Source organism: Pogoniulus pusillus, chromosome 41 (genome assembly GCF_015220805.1).
Source record: "Pogoniulus pusillus isolate bPogPus1 chromosome 41, bPogPus1.pri, whole genome shotgun sequence".
In the NCBI taxonomy this organism is placed as follows: Eukaryota; Metazoa; Chordata; class Aves; order Piciformes; family Lybiidae; genus Pogoniulus; species Pogoniulus pusillus.
This window is the reverse complement of record NC_087304.1, coordinates 2,758,481-2,776,788: the sequence shown is the minus strand read 5'-3', so window position 1 is coordinate 2,776,788 and position 18,308 is coordinate 2,758,481. Positions and strand designations below refer to the sequence as shown.

General features: G+C 56.2%; 1 protein-coding gene across 4 annotated transcripts in view; it reads right to left on the bottom strand.

Annotated features, from left to right (window-relative positions):
• The window catches only part of GATAD2A (GATA zinc finger domain containing 2A), a 74,203-nt gene that overhangs the window by 40,793 nt on the left and 15,102 nt on the right, over positions 1-18,308 (bottom strand). Inside the window, exon 1 of one of the 4 annotated variants that reach the window (XM_064175137.1) lies at positions 18,033-18,288. The exons of 1 other annotated variant lie outside the window; for it this stretch is intronic. In XM_064175137.1, the coding sequence (XP_064031207.1) occupies positions 18,033-18,212 (180 nt within the window). In that variant the 5' untranslated portion in view covers positions 18,213-18,288. Of the gene's footprint in view, positions 1-18,032; positions 18,289-18,308 lie in introns of those variants that run through there. 2 more of the 4 variants (XM_064175138.1, XM_064175139.1) reach the window with 2 other exon arrangements.

Below are 18,308 nucleotides of genomic sequence, written 5' to 3'. Positions count from 1 at the left end.
CCCTTCAGGAGCAGCCAAAGCTGGGAGGAGGGCACAAGGCAGCCCCAGCACAGGGGCAGTCTATGTTGGGCAGAGAGATTTCCCCCCACAAAGAGGGATGTGGCCACAGGAAGGAGCTGGGCAGCACCCTCAGAGCTCTCCCCAGCTTTGGGGGCTCGGTGCAGATTGTTCCTCTCACCCTGCCCTGCAAGTGAGCAGCTGAAGGCACCCAGTGGTGCTCCTGAGGCTCTGGGCAGCCCCAGCACAGGGCCAGTCTGTGCTCTGCAGAGAGATTTCCCCCCACAAAGAGGGATGTGACCAACAGGAAGAAGCTGGGCAACACCCTCAGAGCTCTCCCTAGGTTTGGGGGCTTGGTGCAGATTGTTCCTCCCACCCTACCCTGCAGGTGGGCAGCTGAAGACACACAGTGGTGCCTCCTGAGGCTCTGGGCAGCCTGTGGGCAGCCCAAGCATGGAGGGAGTCTGTGTTCTGCAGAGAGATTTCCCTCCAGAAGAGAGGGATGTGGCCACAGGAAGGAGCTGGGCAGCACCCTCGGAGCTCTCCCCAGGTTTGGGGGCTCAGTGCAGATTGTTCCTCTCACCCTACCCTGCAAGTGAGCAGCTGAAGGCACCCAATGGTGCTCCTGAGGCTCTGGGCACAAGGCACAGGAGGAGCCTGTGTTGGGCTGAGAGATTTCCCCCCACAAAGAGGGATGTGGCCACAGGAAGGAGCTGGGCAGCACCCTCAGAGCTCTCCCCAGGTTTGGGGGCTTGGTGCAGATTGTTCCTCCCACCCTACCCTGCAGGTGGGCAGCTGAAGGCACCCAGTGGTGGCTCCTGAGGCTCTGGGCAGCCTCAGTGTGTAAAGAACACCTGCATGAAGCACCCCCAGTGCTGCTGTCAGGGGAGCAAAGCAGTTTCCATCTCCTGAAGACACCACAGGAGCAGTTTAACCGCCTCAGTGCCGTGGCACTGGGGCCACCTCGGCTGCTGACCCACATTCAGCACGCGTGGAAGTTTCCACTGCCACCCAACAGCTGCTGGGGAAGCAGCAGGCACCACCATCCCCATCCTGCTCCAGCCTCCTGCTGCAGCTCAGAGATGGGAAGGTTCAACTCACAGCTTGCAAAACAATAAAGGTGAAGGTGCTCATGGAAGTGCTCTGAAGGATGAATGTTGGCAGCAGCTGCTCAAGGAAGCTCCCTGGAGGGAGGCAACCCCACAGTGGATGCTCAGGAGTGAAACTCTGCCCAAGGCCAGCAAGGTTTTGCCAGCAAGGCCACCACGAGTCACAGAAGAGGATGGAAAAGCCCTTTTAGAGCATCCACTCCAACTGTTCTCTGGCTCTGCCAAGGCTGAGGCCAAAGCATGGCCCTCAACACCACAGCTTTGGGGCTCTGAAACCCCTCCAGGGATGGGGATTCAAAACACCTTCCTGAGCAGCCTGTGTCAGGCTTGGAGAGCCCTTCCAGTGAAGGAGTTTCTTCTCATGACCAATCTGCTCTAGGGTAGGGTGTCCCTGCCCATGGCAGGGGGTTGGAACTAGATGATCCTTGTGGTCCCTTCCCACCCTGATTCTATTCCATGGTTCTACCCCGTTGGGAGGGTTGAGTGAACTGCTCAGCAGACAACAGAGAGGTAAAAAGGAATCCATTTCAATTGCAATACTGACACACCAGGGGCTGCCTCCTGTCTCCTATGCTCAGGCTTTAGCTTCATCTTTGAACACAGGAGTGAAGCTTTCCAGGACTCCACTGGCCTAGGAGGACAGCTCAGAACAGCAAATCCGAGGAGTTTAAGCACCAAAATCTCAGTTGAAAGCATTTTTCTGTGCTCCAAAGACACAAATCCTCCCTTGCACACAGTCTCATGGAATTGTTTGGGTTGGAAAAGATCTCTTGGGATCATCCAAGTCCAACTGTGCCACATCTCAGGACAGAAATGGCCAAGGAAGCTTTCCCAGCTGTGTGAGTGACCAGGGAAAGCCCTTCCCTGCCTTTTCATCCACGGACCTGGAATACCTTGGGATTTCTCCCGGCATCCAAACGTTGCTGTTGAACTCCTGTGAGCCTAAGGATCCAGGTGGAAGCTGTTAACCCCTTCCTTGCATCCCCATCCTTCAGCTCTGGCCTCTCCCCAGCAAGATGCCACCTCCTCGGAAGGCCAAAAGCTCCTTTCAGATGCCTCATTAATGCCCTTTATTGTCCACAAGTCAGATTGCAAATCAAACCTGTTACAAATTAAGAGTCTCTCCTCACTCCTGAATTCCAGAGGGGAAAACAAGGCAGGATTCCCTCACCAGCCTCCATCCCAGGCCATCCACAGCTTTTCCAAAGGCAGCCCGGGGTGGCTGGCAGGAGCTGGCAGGGACAGCAGGGACCCTGTGGCTTAAGCCGGGGGGCAGACAGGGATCACAGCCTGCGCCAGCCGGCGACGGCAGCGCCGGAGACAGCAGCAGAACGTCAGAGGGAGAGGACAAACTGCTCCAGTGGCACCAGCTGCTCTCCCAGCACGTCACCCTGCACAGCCCTCCTCTGGAGAAGGCTTTCTGCCCAGCCTGCTCTCCACTGCAGAGCCAAGGGACAGACAGCAAGGGCTGGCAGACGGCATGGAGAGGCACAAAGGGTGCCAAGGAGAGACCTTCCCTTCGCTTCTGGAGCTGTGCTGCCTGCACCTCCATGCAGAGCTGGGACTTGGCTCAGCAGAATCACAGAATGGGAGGGGTTAGAGGGGACCTCTGAAGAGCAGCCAGGCCAAAACCCCCCCTTTGCCCCTGCCAGAGCAGCATCACTCAGGGCAGGTCACACAGGAATGCATCCAGGTGAGGTTGGAAGCTGTGCAGAGAAGGAAACTCCACAACCTCTCTGGGCAGCCTGCTCCAGGCCTCCAGCAGCCTCACACCAAAGAAGTTTCTCCTGATGTTGAGGTGGAATTTTGTGTCCCAGCTGCTACCTGCTGCACTTTGGCCACAGCAACCCCATACAGAGATACAGGCTGGGGTCAGAGTGGCTGAGAGCAGCCAAACAGAGAGGGATCTGGGGGTGCTGATTGATACCTGCCTGAACATGAGCCAGCAGTGTGCCCAGGTGACCAAGAGAGCCAGTGGCATCCTGGCCTGCATCAGCAATGGTGTGGCCAGCAGGAGCAGGGAGGTCATTCTGCCCCTGTACTCTGCACTGGTTAGACCTCACCTTGAGTACTGTGTTCAGTTCTGGGCCCCCCAGTTTAGGAGGGACATTGAGATGCTTGAGCATGTCCAGAGAAGGGCAACGAGGCTGGGGAGAGGCCTTGAGCACAGCCCTACGAGGAGAGGCTGAGGGAGCTGGGATTGGTTAGCCTGGAGAAGAGGAGGCTCAGGGCAGACCTTATTGCTGTCTGCAACTACCTGAGGGGAGGCTGTGGCCAGGAGGAGGTTGCTCTCTTCTCTCAGGTGGCCAGCACCAGAACGAGAGGACACAGCCTCAGGCTGTGCCAGGGGAGATTTAGGCTGGAGGTGAGGAGAAAGTTCTTCACTGAGAGAGTCATTGGCCACTGGAATGGGCTGCCCGGGGAGGTGGTGGAGTCGCCGTCCCTGGAGCTGTTCAAGGCAGGATTGGACGTGGCACTTGGTGCCATGGTCTGGCCTTGAGCTCTGTGCTAAAGGGTTGGACTTGATGAGCTGTGAGGTCTCTTCCAACCTTGGTGATACTGTGATACTGCTGATCCTCACTCCTGGCTGCAGTAAGAAGTAAGCCTGCAGGATGGAATGGTGCAGATGGGGCTTGGCTTTCCTCTGCTTCACCAATGCCTGCTGCAAGGAGGCTTTGCTGTGCTCTGTGGGCAGCTTGGGCTCACCACATGCCACTGGCTTTGAACTGGGCAACCTGGCAAGCACCAAAATCCAGGAGCTTGATGCCTCCTCAATTACCTAGAATCATTTTGGTTGGAAAAGACCTCTTAAGATCCCTGAACAGCTTGCCCAGGGAGGCTGTGGATGCCCTCTCAACTGGAAGCGTTCAAGGCCAGGCTGGATGAGGCTTTGAGCAACCTGGGCTAGGTGGAGGTTTCCCTGCCCATGACAGGGATGATCTTGAAGGTCCCTTCCAAGCCAAACTATTCTTTGATTCCATGAATCAAGCCCAACTATCAACCCAACACCACCACAGCCACTAAACCACGTCCCAGAGTGATTTATCTCTACCTGGCTTGCAGCATCAGCTCCTGAAAACAGAAGAGCAACCTTTTTGCCTTTCTAACCTTGTTTTGGGGAGCTTAAAATCCTCCCCTCCCCCAATACCACCTCCTTAATCTCAGCTGGAGGAGTGTGCTAATAACCCACAAGCTCATCATTCTGTGGCAGCAATTGGAAGTCTTCCTCAGCTCTATCATTTCAAAAGCTAACCCAGGGTGTGTGTGTGTGTGTGTGTGGAGGATGCCACCTCTCAGAGAGCCAAAGAAGGCAATGCCATGGCAGGCTGGCAGGGACCCAGCAGCCACACCTATTTACGGGGGAAGCCAAGCACAGCCACCATCATTAATTCATTCAGAAGCCTCAGCACACAAAACTTGATCTGGATGCAGAGGAGCATCCCCCACCTGAGATCAAAGGCAGCACGGAGCAGCAGCAGCCACCTCCACACAGCCACAGCTGCAGCAAAACCCAGGCTGTGGGGCTGAGGTTTGGCCTCTGCTCCTGCAGCTGGAAGAGAGGAGGAGCCCAGAGCTGTTGCTATCATCCAGGGGATGGAGGTGAGGGGAGCAAGCTTGGTTTGGGTTAGGAAGGAACCTTAAAGATGACTTAGCTCCAACCCCCTGCCACGGGCAGAGACACCTCCCACTAGGAAGTCACTTCCACAAGAGATAGAAGCAGCAGAAAGCAAAGTGAAGAGGAGCAAAACTCAATTTAGCCTCGGTTCTTTGTGTGGAAACCAATCAAACTTGCACCAAAACCAGGAGAGCCTGGGCAGAGAGCAACCAGAGGTGTCCCAGCCACACCAAAGAGCATTTGGCAAAGATCTTCCTATCAGCTCTGTGGATCTCACTGGCTCCAGGGATCAATACTGCCGGCAAGAGCCTCACTGAATGACTTCTGGAGCCTTCACCGTAATCATCATCCTCTGGCAGCTCAGAACTAAGCGACCCAGCAGCTCTTAGCTGGCAGGATTCACCTGCTTCACTTCTCCAGGCTACTTCTGGCACTGCCAGGTCCTGGCTGCTCCTTAAACTTGCTTTCAAAGCAGGTTTTGGTGTCGCAGTAGGGATGGGCAGCTCCATCTCTTGGGTCCCTCTGCTGAAGGAAGGAGAACAAGCAAAGGACTCTTCAAAGCCTTCCACAGCAACCGAGGAAATCGAGGCTGCAGGGAACAACTCTGAGGTGTGCTCTGCCCCCACCCCAGACCCCAGCTTCCTGCAGAGCATACCAGGGTCTGGTCACAACCACAAAGCCTCTGACAGTTACTTCAAGATGCCAAGCAAAAAGTTCACCTCCCTCAGAAGGTGAAGATTTGCAGAGCTCTGCCCACCACACAACTCCCAAGTGTGCCACACACACACCAGACTCCCCCCACCCCAGCACTGCACCTCCCATTCACACAGTCACAGAATCATTCTGGGTTGAAAAAGCTTTCAGAGCATCCAACCCAACCATCCTCTGACTGCCCAGGCTGGGGCTAAGCCATGGCCCTTCAGCACCACAGCTCTGGGCCTCTGAAACACCTCCAGGGATAGGGATTCAGTCACCTCCCTGTGCAGCCTGTGCCAGGCTGTGAGAACCCCTTCAGTGATGAAGTTTCTTCCCATGTCCAACCCAAACCTCCACACCTGGCTCCAGCCTCTCTTCAGGCAGTTACAGGGAGCCAGTTCTGGGCTCCCCAGTCCAAGAGAGATTGGGAACTGCTGGAGAGAGTCCAACGCAGGCTACAAAGCTGCTGAGGGGCCTGGAGCAGCTCTGTGAGGAGCAAAGGCTGAGAGCCTGCAGAAGAGCAGCCCCAGAGGGGCGCTGAGCAAGAGAAAGACTGGGGAGCAAGAGGAGGCTGCAAAGCTGCTGAGGGGCCTGGAGCAGCTCTGTGAGGAACAAAGGCCTGCAGGAGAGGAGCCCCAGAGGGAGCTAAGCAATGCTCAGCAAGAGCTAAAGGCTGAGGGGCAAGAGGATGGAGTCAGACTCTGCTCAATGGTGCCCAGGGACAGCACAAGGGGCAATGGGCACAAGCTGGAAGCCAGGAGGTGCCACCTGAACAGAAGGGGAACCCTGTTTGGTGTGATGGTGCTGGAGGCCTGGAGCAGGCTGCCCAGAGGGGTTGTGGAGTCTCCTTTCTCTGCAGAGCTTCCAACCCCTCCCTGGCCATTGTGCTCCTGGGCAAGCTGTTGTGGGTGCCCTGCTGGGGTGGACTGGACAAGCTCCACACGTCCCTTCCAACCCCTCCATGCTGGGATTCTGGGATAGGTTCTTTTACTACCAGACCAGCCAGGCTTTGCTTTCAGCTCAGAAACCTTAAGCCCCACCCAAGAGAAAGCAGCAGCCAGAGTCCAGACCCCACAGCATCCTCCCAGAGCAGCACACCTCCGATGCCACAGTGAGCCCCAGAACATGGTCAGCTGGTGCTGGGTGTGGGTCTCGATGGATGGCTCAGCATGTTTGGGGGCACACACACGTGGCCACAGCCTCTAATTCTGCTGGAGACAGGATTTGCCCAGATCCTATTAAAGCTGAATGCCTGCAGTTTACTTCCTCTAATTCTTGCAAGCATTTCCAAGCTCGTGATCAGCCGGGGGGAGGTGGTTCAGAAATCAACAAACTGGGCACAGCTACCAGGGCAAGGAAGTGGCTCCTGCTTCCAGCAAGAGGTAAATCAGCAGGAGGCTGAAATCCAACAATTCCATCTTCTGCCTGATCTTTGTACCTGGAAAGGCTTCAGCAAAGAGCCAAAAGCCACTTGCTGAACATCTTCAGCGAGGCCTCATCCAACCTGAGCTTGCACACCTCCAGAGAGGGCACAGCCACAACCTTCCTGGGCAACCTGTTCCAGGGTTTCCCAACCCTCATTGTAAGGAATTTCTTCCTGCTCTCCAACCTCAACCTGGGTCCAGCTTTTTGGTTTAGCTCCTGTTCCATCCAGGATCCAGCCCAAGTTATAAAGTGCTGCACCGGCCAGCAAAAGCAGATCATAGAATCATAGAATCATAGAATCAAGCAGGTTGGAAGAGACCTCCAAGATCATCGAGTCCAACCTAGCACCCAGCCCTATCCAGTCAACCAGACCATGGCACTAAGTGCCTCAGCCAGGCTTTTCTTGAAGACCCCCAGGGACGGTGCCTCCACCACCTCCCTGGGCAGCCCATTCCAGTGCCAATCACTCTCTCTGTGAAGAACTTCTTCCTAACATCCAGCCTAGACCTACCCCGGCACAACTTGAGACTGTGTCCCCTTGTTCTATTGCTGGTTGCCTGGGAGAAGAGGCCAACCCCCACCTGGCTACAATGCCCCTTCAGGTAGTTGTAGACAGCAATGAGCTCTGCCCTGAGCCTCCTCTTCTCCAGGCTAAACAGGCCCAGCTCCCTCAGCCTCTCCTCATAGGATTTGTGCTCCAGGCCCCTCACCAGCTTCGTTGCCCTTCTCTGGACATGTTCCAGCACCTCAACATCTTTCTTGAATTGAGGGGCCCAGAACTGGACACAGTACTCAAGGTGTGGCCTGAGCAGTGCTGAGTACAGGGGAAGAATAACCTCCCTTGTCCTACTGGCCACACTGTTCCTGATGCAGGCCAGGATGCCATTGGCTCTCTTGGCCACCTGGGCACACTGCTGGCTCATCTTCAGCTTACTCTCTATCAGTACCCCCAGGTCCCTTTCCTCCTGGCTGCTCTCCAGCCACTCAGTCCCCAGCCTGTAGCACTGCTTGGGGTTATTGTGGCCGAAGTGCAGAACCTGCCCTTGGCCTTGTTAAATCTCATCCCATTGGCCTCTGCCCACCCATCCAGCCTGTCCAGGTCCCTCTGCAGGGCTCTCCTACCTTCCAACAGATCAACACCTGCTCCTAGCTTGGTGTCATCTGCAAACTTACTGATGCTGGACTCAATGCCCTCGTCCAGATCATCAATAAAGATATTGAACAGGACTGGGCCCAGCACTGATCCTTGGGGAACACCACTTGTGACTGGCTGCCAACTGGATGTGGCACCATTCACCACCACTCTCTGAGCTCTGCCATCCAGCCAGTTCTTGATCCAGCACAGAGTGAATCTGTCCAAACCATGATCTGCCAGCTTGGCTAGGATGATGTGCAGTGCTCACACTGATGCCTTCCAGGCTGCAGCAGAGTTCACCACAGAGCACTGCAAACGAGCAGGGAATCTGGATTCAAGTTCTTAGTCACCTCCCAGTTGTCAGAGGAACTGGGGACCAACTCTTCTTCCAAACATGGCAGCAGCAAAGCTCTTCTGCATAGCTTCTTCCACTGAGAGCCAGAGCAGCTGGAGAAACCAATGCTGCCCACAGACAAGTTGTGACCAAACTGCCTCACCTGGAAGGGTCAGCCCCAAAAGCAGCAAAATACCATTTGTGGTGCTTTTGGGAGGGGAAAAAAAAGGAGGGAGGAGGGAGGGGAGAGAAAAGCAAAGGAAACAGAGCAGCAGGAGAGTGAAGAAAGGCTGAAATGCTCACCTCAGGGTGAAAGCAAAAGGTAAAAGAAAGGCTTAAGCAGGAATAGGAAGAGAAGATGCTGAGACAAATTCAGGGATGTGGATGGGAAATTGCCCTCTGATCCTTGAAGAGCCTTGCAGCACTTCAGGTCTCTATTTCCATGACACAGTTCAATGCTCAAAATGAGGAAAGAAACCTCAGGACAGGTCTGGACCAACAGATCATTTGGTTTGTGCACAAACCAGAAGTTGGGGGAGGACCCAAAGAGTCTGATGGATACCCAAACCTTCTCCCTCTCCAAGAACACACCAAGGGCAGAGAGAAAGCCACAGCCAGCACCCACTGGTCAGTTAGAAACACACCCAAGTGAACCATCAGCCAACAGCCACCACTCCAGCACCATGCTGCCACCATAGAATCACAGAGTCAAGCAGGTTGGAAGAGAGCTCCAAGCTCCTCAAGCTCAACCTAGCCCCCAGCCCTATCCAATCACCAGACCATGGCACTAAGTGCCCCATCCAGGCTTGGCTTCAACACCTCCAGGGACAGCAACTCCACCATCTCCCTGGGCAGCCCATTCCAGTGCCAATCACTCACCACAAGCTTCTGGGCTCAAGTGGCACAGCCTCAACCCTGCCACTGACACAGGCCCACCACTGCTCAGGGCTCTGCAGAAGGAAGTTGCAGAGAGCTCAGAAGCTCCTTTGGCTTGTGAGGATCAAAGGCACCAAGCCCTGAAGTAGGAACACAAGAGCTGGAGTGGAGCCCCAGCTGCCCCCAGCACAGGGGTGTGCCAGCTCCCACCCACCACTGCCACTCCTTCCCCCTACCTGTGGCTTCCAGTGCCTGGGTCTGGCTGTTCAATTCTCCTCTGCCAGACTTCCCAGTTGTTTTGCCACTGCAGATCCCAAGGTGAGCCTGATGGCTCTTCTTTCCCTCTTTTCTTATCTGCAGCCTTCCCAGGAATTCTCATCAGGAAAAGGCAATGACATGGAATTAAATCACTGCAGAGATAAAGGCTAAAGCAGTCAAAGGCTGAAACAAAAGGAACTGCTTGGGCCAAGCCACACTTGGGATGATTCCTCTGCAGCACCTCCCTGGAGGTGTTTGAGGCCAGGTTGGATGAGGCCTTGAGCAACCTGGGCTGGTGAGAGGTGTCCTTGTCCATGACAGGGGGGGGTTGGAACTGGATGATCCTGAAGGTCCTTTCCAAGCCATTCCATGGTTCTATGAACACACCTCCATGGGCCAGCCAAGGCATGGAGAGGCTGAAGTGATTTACTTCAGGCAATATAAAACTTCTCCTTCAGAGAGGAAAAGCAAAGGTAAAGATGCCAGGAAGCTACAGCAGCACACAGGACACAAGCAGCAGGACCTGAGCAGCTTGAGTTCCAAGGTGGACTGACAGAGGGGCTGAGTTAGCTGCACAGGAGCTCCAGCAGCTCTTGAGCAGCCCCATCCTGTGCTCATGCTGCAAGGTGGAGCTGTCAAAGCCTCCTGAGAGCAAAGACAAAGAAGAGGAAAGGTTGCTCCAGCTGCACCCAGCCAAGGCCTTCCATGTGCTGCCAGCAACACTCAAACCCTTTTTCCTCAAGGAGTTAACACATCAGAAGTTGGCCAAACTTTCTTGTCCCCCCTTGATTTTGTCCCATCCAGCCCAGATGGCCTCATCTGATGAGCTTTTTTACCCCTCCAAATACCCTCTTCATGAGCTGTGCTCATCAAGTGAGAGTCAGCTGCAGCAGGAGAGGGGCACAGGGGACAGCAGGAGCTCTGTAACAAAGAGGCAGGAAAGCTGCTCAGGACAAGCCCTCCCTGCTCCACTGTGCCCACATCTCCCGAGGTGATGGTGACCAGGGCCCAGGGGCACAGAGGGCAATGGTGCTGGGTAAACAGCAGCTGTTTACCAGTGCCCCACTGCAGAGCCTCGAGAAGTCAAACACCAAGGAACGCAGTCAAGGGCACTGAGAGGCAGGGATGGGGGCAGGGGGTGAGGAGGGAGGAAGAGGAGGAGCACCGAGCAGCAGAGGATACTTCATTACTAAACCTTGACCTTTGCTTTATGCCTCACTTGTTGGTGGCAATTCCTTCCTTTTGCCCAGCTGAAAATGGAGAGAGTTCAGCTGCCAGGGAGGGTTCTGATGTGCAGGGGGCAGGGAGGTGGAGTGAGGCTGAGCAGGTAGAACAGATCACAGAGACCTCAACAACGCCAGAGCAAGTCCAGAGGCTGCACAAGGAATCAAGGAATAAAGCAGGAACCCTTAAGGGAGAGTCTGCACAGAATCATGGAATGGGTTGGAAGGAACCTCAAAGCTCAGCCAGCTCCAACCCCCTGCCATGGGCAGAGACACCTCCACCAGCACAGCTTACTCAAGACCTCATCCAGCCTGACCTTGAGCACCTCCAGGGGGGAGTCAGCCACAGCCTCCCTGGGCAGCCTGTGCCAGTGCCTTCCCAGCCTCACTGGCAAGAATTTCTTCCTCCTCTCCACTCTCAATCTCCCCTCTCCCAGTTCAAAGCCATTATGCCTCATTCTGTCACTCCCAGCCCTCGTCCAAAGTCCCTCCCCAGCTCTCCCATAGTCCACTTCAGGTACTGGAAGGCTGCCTAAGGTCTCCCTGGAGTATTCTCCAGGCTGAACAGCCCCAACTCTCCCAGCCTGTCCCCACAGGGGAGATTCTCCAGCCCTCTGTGCATCTTCGTGGCCTCCTCTGGACTCACTCCAGCAGCTTCAGGTCCAACTTGTGCTGGGGGTTACCAAAACTGGACACAGGGCTCCATGTGGGCTCTCCCCAGAGCTGAGCAGAGAAACAGAATCCCCTTTCCTCATCCTGCTGCTTTTGCTGCAGCCCAGGACACGGCTGGACACGCAACAGATGTCCAGTTCCCCAGGTGAAGAGATGCCATGGAAATGCAGAGCCAAGAGGAGGGAGAAAGAAGGCCAGGAAAGGCTAAAAAAGGATCCCAAGCCAAGGCACTGCACCAATCAACCACAGCCTGGATGCATCAGGGAGCAGAATGTCTGCAGAGAGAAAGTGTCAACCTGGAGCTTAGGCAGCTTTAAGGGCACAGATCACAAGCAAGCAGCACAGGCAGGGCAGGGCCAGGCTGATGGAACCAAACCTACCTGCAATGCCAAGGGAAAAAGCTGGTCTGGAGTGACCCAGCCCAGCAGTGGCACACTCTCCTCTTGGCAGTGATCATGTCTGATGCCAGGAGGAGAGGGCTGAGTGCTCACAAACCATTTTTTCTCCCCTCCCTCCCCTCCCCTCCTCTCTGACAATCAATAAGATATGCTAACGACGTTGCACTTCCCAGAGTGGGCCACGGAGCATGTGCTGAGCTACCTCAAACACCCAGCAGCAGCTCCACACAAAAGCAGACCTTACTTCCCCAAGTCTATAAATAAATCCACCATATTTGCAGCTCCCACAGTCTCCAGGAACGTTTGGAGGGAAAAGAAAGCAAAAAAGAAACGACCACAACACCCCCCCAAAGCCCACCCCAGACTGCTTACTGGCCTTGGAGGTTTGGTGTTGAGAAAGGGAAAAGCTGGAAGTTGGAAGGGGCTGGAAGAGGGTTGTGATGTTCATGTGGAGAGGATGGGGAAAAGATCATGCTAAAGTTGACTGTTTGGCTTTGTTTTGGTAATGAGAGCTCAGCAAAAGCATTTTCGTGGAAGTATAGAAAGGGAAGGCTTGGAAAGGACCTCTGGAGAGCAGCCAGGCCAACCCCCCTGCCCTGCTAAAGATGGATTATCCCAGGGCAGGTCCCACAGGAACACATCCAGATGGGTTCTGAAAGTCTGCAGAGAAGGAGACTCCACAATCTCTCTGGGCAGCCTGCTCCAGGCCTCCAGCACCCTCACACCAAACAAGTTTCTCCTGATGTGGAGGTGAAACCTCCTGGCTTCCAGTTTGTGCCCATTGCCCCCTGTGCTGTTCCTGGGCACCACTGAGCAGAGCCTGGCCCCACTCTTTTGCCCCTCACAGCCCTCTTAGCTCTTGCTGAGCATTAAGATTCCCTCTGAGCCTTCTCTTCTCCAGGCTCAATAGGCAGGGATCCCTCACAGCAGAGATGCTCCAGTCCCTACAGCCACAGATCAATCACAGCAGAGATGCTCCAGTCCCTACAGCCACAGATCCCTCACAGCAGAGATGTTCCAGTCCCTACAGCCGGGGATCCCTCAGGCAGAGATGCTCCAGTCCCTACAGCCTGGGATCCCTCAGGCAGAGATGCTCCAGTCCCTACAGCCACAGATCCCTCACAGCAGAGATGCTCCAGTCCCTACAGCCACAGATCCCTCTCAGCAGAGATGCTCCAGTCCCTACAGCCACGGATCCCTCAGGCAGAGATGCTCCAGTCCCTACAGCCACAGATCCCTCAGGCAGAGATGCTCCAGTCCCTACAGCCACAGATCCCTCACAGCAGAGATGCTCCAGTCCCTACAGCCACAGATCCCTCACAGCAGAGATGCTCCAGTCCCTACAGCCTGGGATCCCTCACAGCAGAGATGCTCCAGTCCCTACAGCCTGGGATCCCTCTCAGCAGAGATGCTCCAGTCCCTACAGCCACAGATCCCTCACAGCAGAGATGCTCCAGTCCCTACAGCCTGTGATCCCTCTCAGCAGAGATGCTCCAGTCCCTACAGCCACAGATCCCTCTCAGCAGAGATGCTCCAGTCCCTACAGCCTGTGATCCCTCTCAGCAGAGATGCTCCAGTCCCTACAGCCACAGATCCCTCAGGCAGAGATGCTCCAATCCGTATAGCCTGGGATCCCTCAGGCAGAGATGCTCCAGTCCGTATAGCCTGGGATCCCTCAGGCAGAGATGCTCCAGTCCGTATAGCCTGGGATCCCTCAGGCAGAGATGCTCCAGTCCGTATAGCCTGGGATCCCTCAGGCAGAGATGCTCCAGTCCCTACAGCCACAGATCCCTCACAGCAGAGATGCTCCAGTCCCTACAGCCACAGATCCCTCAGGCAGAGATGCTCCAGTCCCTACAGCCACAGATCCCTCAGGCAGAGATGCTCCAGTCCCTACAGCCACAGATCCCTCACAGCAGAGATGCTCCAGTCCCTACAGCCTGGGATCCCTCAGGCAGAGATGCTCCAGTCCCTACAGCCTGGGATCCCTCACAGCAGAGATGCTCCAGTCCCTACAGCCTGGGATCCCTCAGGCAGAGATGCTCCAGTCCCTACAGCCACAGATCCCTCACAGCAGAGATGCTCCAGTCCCTACAGCCACAGATCCCTCACAGCAGAGATGCTCCAGTCCCTACAGCCAGATCCCTCACAGCAGAGATGCTCCAGTCCCTACAGCCAGATCCCTCACAGCAGAGATGCTCCAGTCCCTACAGCCAGGGATCCCTCACAGCAGAGATGTTCCCACAGCCTCCACTGTGCTCTCCCCTGTACCTCCCAATCTTCCTTGAATGGAATTTTAACCCAGCAGGGGAATGCACAGACAGGAGTTTGCTTTCCAACTTCATTGTTGTGACCTCTTTCAGCAGCACCTAGACCAGGACCAAAACCCCTGCATGTCACACACCTGAGCACAACACTAAGAAGCCAACATACCCAAGCCTAGGCAGTGCTCACAGTTCAGCTCTGCATCAAACCCCCCCAAGTTCTTCTGCCCACAGAGGCAGCAGCCCTTTGACTTCTCAGAGGTGTGAGTGCACTGAGTAGCTACTATCAGTGAGGAGCATCTAGAGATCACATCTAGAAGGCTGTGGTTCAAAACATGCCCAATGAAAACATCCTAAATTTAGTCAGCACCACAGCATTTTCCACTCAGACGTTAGACACAGGGCAACTGCTCCATCCAAGCAGGAAACCTGAGCTGGGCTGACCACTGCAGCTCTCACCACTTCCATTCTTCCCAAGTCTTTGGACCAGATAGGAGGAAATGGCCTGAAACTGCACCAGGGGAGGCATAGGTTGGGTTTCAGGAAGAATTTCTTTGCTGCAAGAGTGGGCAGGGATTGGAACAAGCTTCCCAGAGAAGTGGAGGAGTCATCATCCCTGGAGGTGGTCAAGAAACCTGTGGCCATGGTGGGGTTGGGTTGGAGGTTGGACTGGATGATGTCAAAGGTCTCTTCCAGCCAAAACAAGTCTATGATTCTATGGCTCTGGGCTGGTTGGTGCCTGCCCAGTGACTCCACAGCAAACCTAAGACATCTCAAATGTAGCATCATCAGTTCTGGCTTCATGGCAGAAATCCTTCCTCCAGCACTTCCTGAAAGGCATCAGAAGCTGCCTGCCTTCACCCCAAGCATCATTCCTTCTCCTTCCCCACTCCAGAGGCAGAGTGGGAGTGATTCAGGAATGCTTCTAGCCCACACGGCTGGGTAGGGCTCATGTAGAGCACACCCAGAAGTGCAAGGCCAGAAGACAGCAAGCCCAGAGCCCATTCCACCACCACAGCAAAAGGCTCATTCCAGCCCAAACTTGAGGCTGTGCAGAGAGGACCTAAAAGAGCTCAACCCTGGGCCTGATGTCTGTGTGCTGCCAGAAAGTAACCCAAGTGCTTCCCCTCACCTCACAAAGCTCACACCACACACAGCAGGGCTGCCTGAACTGGGACCAGTGACTGGACCCAGCTCCATGCACGACTCCCAGGCTGTAATTACCCCCCAGAAGTCGTAAAGCAGCTACACTAAGTTCCAGCATTAGCACACTGACACTGCATCCTCTGCCAGCAGTGTTGCATCATCACCCCCTGATGTCACCTCATGACTATGTAACACTCTTAGGGATGGCATTAGCTGCTCCTCTGCTCTTCCACTTGAGGAAAGAGATTTGGCTCCATCCATCCTGCTCCATGGCTGGATGCAGAGAGAGCAGAGATATAACTCAGTCTCTTCCAGCAACATTCATCAGGCTGGTTTGTATCTCCAGCACTGAACTTGGTCCTTTTCAGACCTGAAGTCCAATCAGAGCCTGCTAACAGCTGAGAAAGATGGAGAGGGACATCTGACAAGGGTTGGGAGCAACAGGGTGAGGGAGCAACAGACTGAAGTTAGAGGAGAGGAGACTGAGACTGGAGGTGAGAAGGAAATTCCATAGAATGAGGGTGGGGAGACACTGGCACAGGTTGCTCAGGGAGGCTGTGGACACTCCATCCATGGAGGTGTTCAAGGCCAAGCTGGATGAAGCTCTGAGCAACCTGGGCTGGTGGGAGGTATCCCTGCCCATGGCAGGGGCTAGGAGCTGGATGAGCTTCAAGATCCCTTCCAACCCAACCCATTCTGTGAATCTATGAATCTTGGCTCTTTTTCCAAGGAAAAGTCAGAAGAGCATCAGGCTGCTGCTTACCCACAGAGGGCTGTCACATGCTAAGCTGTGCTCTCCCCCCCCAGCAGTCAAAGGGAGGAAGAAAAACCCCAAACTGAACAGTTCCCAGCCCCCAAAGCAGCACATTTTGTGATCCTATCTGCAACACCCAACCGCAGAGCCTCGCTGCCTCCAGGACATCACACTCCTCTTTTTTTTGGTCCAGAGCCTGACAATCCAGACACACCAAAGGTTATGCCAGAGGGGCAAGCACTGGAACTCCAGGAACACAGCACTCCCTACATGTGACACTCTCAGATGGCTGCAAGGTGGCTCTTGGGGACAATGTCCGCACCAACTGCCAGCTCTCCCCCACAACACACAGCATGGTCCCCTCCTTACAGCACTCAGGGGGCTGTGAGCCTCTCCACGAAGGAGGGATCCAGGGCAGTATCACTGCCCCATCCCAGCAGCTACTGTCCCAAGACCTGGTGGGACCAACACGGGGGTCACCAGCTCCAGGTCTGCAGCAGAGTGCCCAGGAGGCCACCGCAGAGCTCAGTGGCACAAAAAGCTCTCCACGTGCTGCACATCTCTTTATTCCTTACTCTTTTCTGCCTCCTCCTGCCTCTGGTCCTCCATCACCTCATCCCCTTTGCTAACAGCACATCTCCTACGCTCCTGCTTCTTCCCAGCCAGGGCTCCTTCCACTCCAGAGGCTGGTCAGTGGTTAGTGTGGAAGAAAGCAGGGTTCTGCTCCCTTTGCCAGCCGATGCTGGGCAGCTCCCTGCCTGCTGGCAGGGCTGGGATTCCCAAAGGCCCCTCTCATTTCACTTCCTGTGTGACTGTCTCCAGAAGCAGCTCTGCCACCTCAGCTTCCAGCCGCAGCCACAGCCGGGCAAGGAGGAGAGAAACCTGAACCTCAAACACCTGCAAAAGAAGCTGGAAAAAGCAGGATTTGGGCCATGCCTGCCGAGGAGGGGGACGGTGCTGTATGCCAGTCACTGTCCTGGGCACGGGGCTTTGCTGCATGAAGTACAACAAGAGGAGAGCGTGGGGTGGGCAGAAAAGGGCCAAGTGAAAGTAAAACCTCTGGCTCGATGTAAAATAAATACAGGGCGAGCAGATGCTCCGCAGAGGGAAGTGCGAGCAGCCGACCCACGGCTGCCCCAGCCGTGCCCAAAGCCAGGAGCCAGGCAGTTTCCAGTCACCGGGCCCCGGCTCCTCCACCAATCCAGCAGCAGTTCCCGGATACCGGGAGCACGATGCGTGCCTGGGCAGCGCCGGGGACTATCGCGACCGGAGGCCAAATACTGCCCGGTTCCTCTCGCAGGGACGTGCAGGAGCGGTGCAGTCCGGGGCAGGTCACCCAGCGAGCCCGGGGCCGATAACCCAGTTACCGACACGGCACCGGGGGCCGCAGCCCGGTGCACCTTGAGCCGCGGGAAGGGCGGGCGGGGACTCTTATTGTGACACCGGCCGCAGGCTGGCCGCCAGCCGGGCCAGTGCCACGGCGGGGGCTACCCGGGGCGGGGGCTACCCGGGGCGGCCGCTCATCCCCCAACGCGGCCCCCGCGGGGCCGGTCCCGCCGCTTCGGTGCCACCCGGGCGTAGGGGGCAGCGAGAGCCCAGGCAATGAGGGGGTACTCCCGAGCTCCGCGCCTTCGCCCGGAGCCTGCCCAGAGGAGGAGGAGGAGGAAGAGGAAGCAGCAAGGCGGAAAGCCCGCAACAACTTTCCGAAACAAACGCCTCACAGGCTGCTGAACAAAAGCCGGTGGCGAGCCCTGAAGCTCGGCCCCGGGCTCGGGAGACGCACGGCGCCGCCAAACTTTTGGCTTTACCATCGAGGATGCACGTTAAGAGCTCCGCTTCCCCCCCATCCCCATCCCCCTCCCCGCCTCGGGCACCGGCACCCACTCCTTTCCTAGCAGGCATTAACCCATCGGTCCGCCCGCCGGCGGGCAGCTGGACTTTGCACTTTTCCCGGGGACGGTGAGCGTTGCCCCGCGGTCCCCGCAGGACCGGGCTCTGCCGGGACAGCCCCGGGAGCTCACCCGCATCCCCCGGCCGCTGCCTCGCACAAATAACTCAGCCGCCGCCGCCGCCGCCTCTCCCTCCCCAAGACAATAAACCCAACGAGAACTTTTAACCCAGGAACTCACACGCCGCGGCGCCTCCCGGCCGATCCCCGCGCATCTGGGTGCTACCCCTGCGCTTTTCCCCCGGCGCCGGTTGGTTTCTCCCCGCTCCTCGCCGCCCCCTTTTACCGCGCCGCCAAGGGATCCCCCGGCTAATCCTCTCCGCCGTGGCTCCCCTTGCCAAATAATGCGCTTCTCACACATGGAGTCTCGGCGTCACTCGGTGGAGCATGCGCACGGCGGGGCCCGGACCACGGGGCGGCCCGTCCTGCGCAGCGGCGGGGCCGCGGCCGGCGGCAG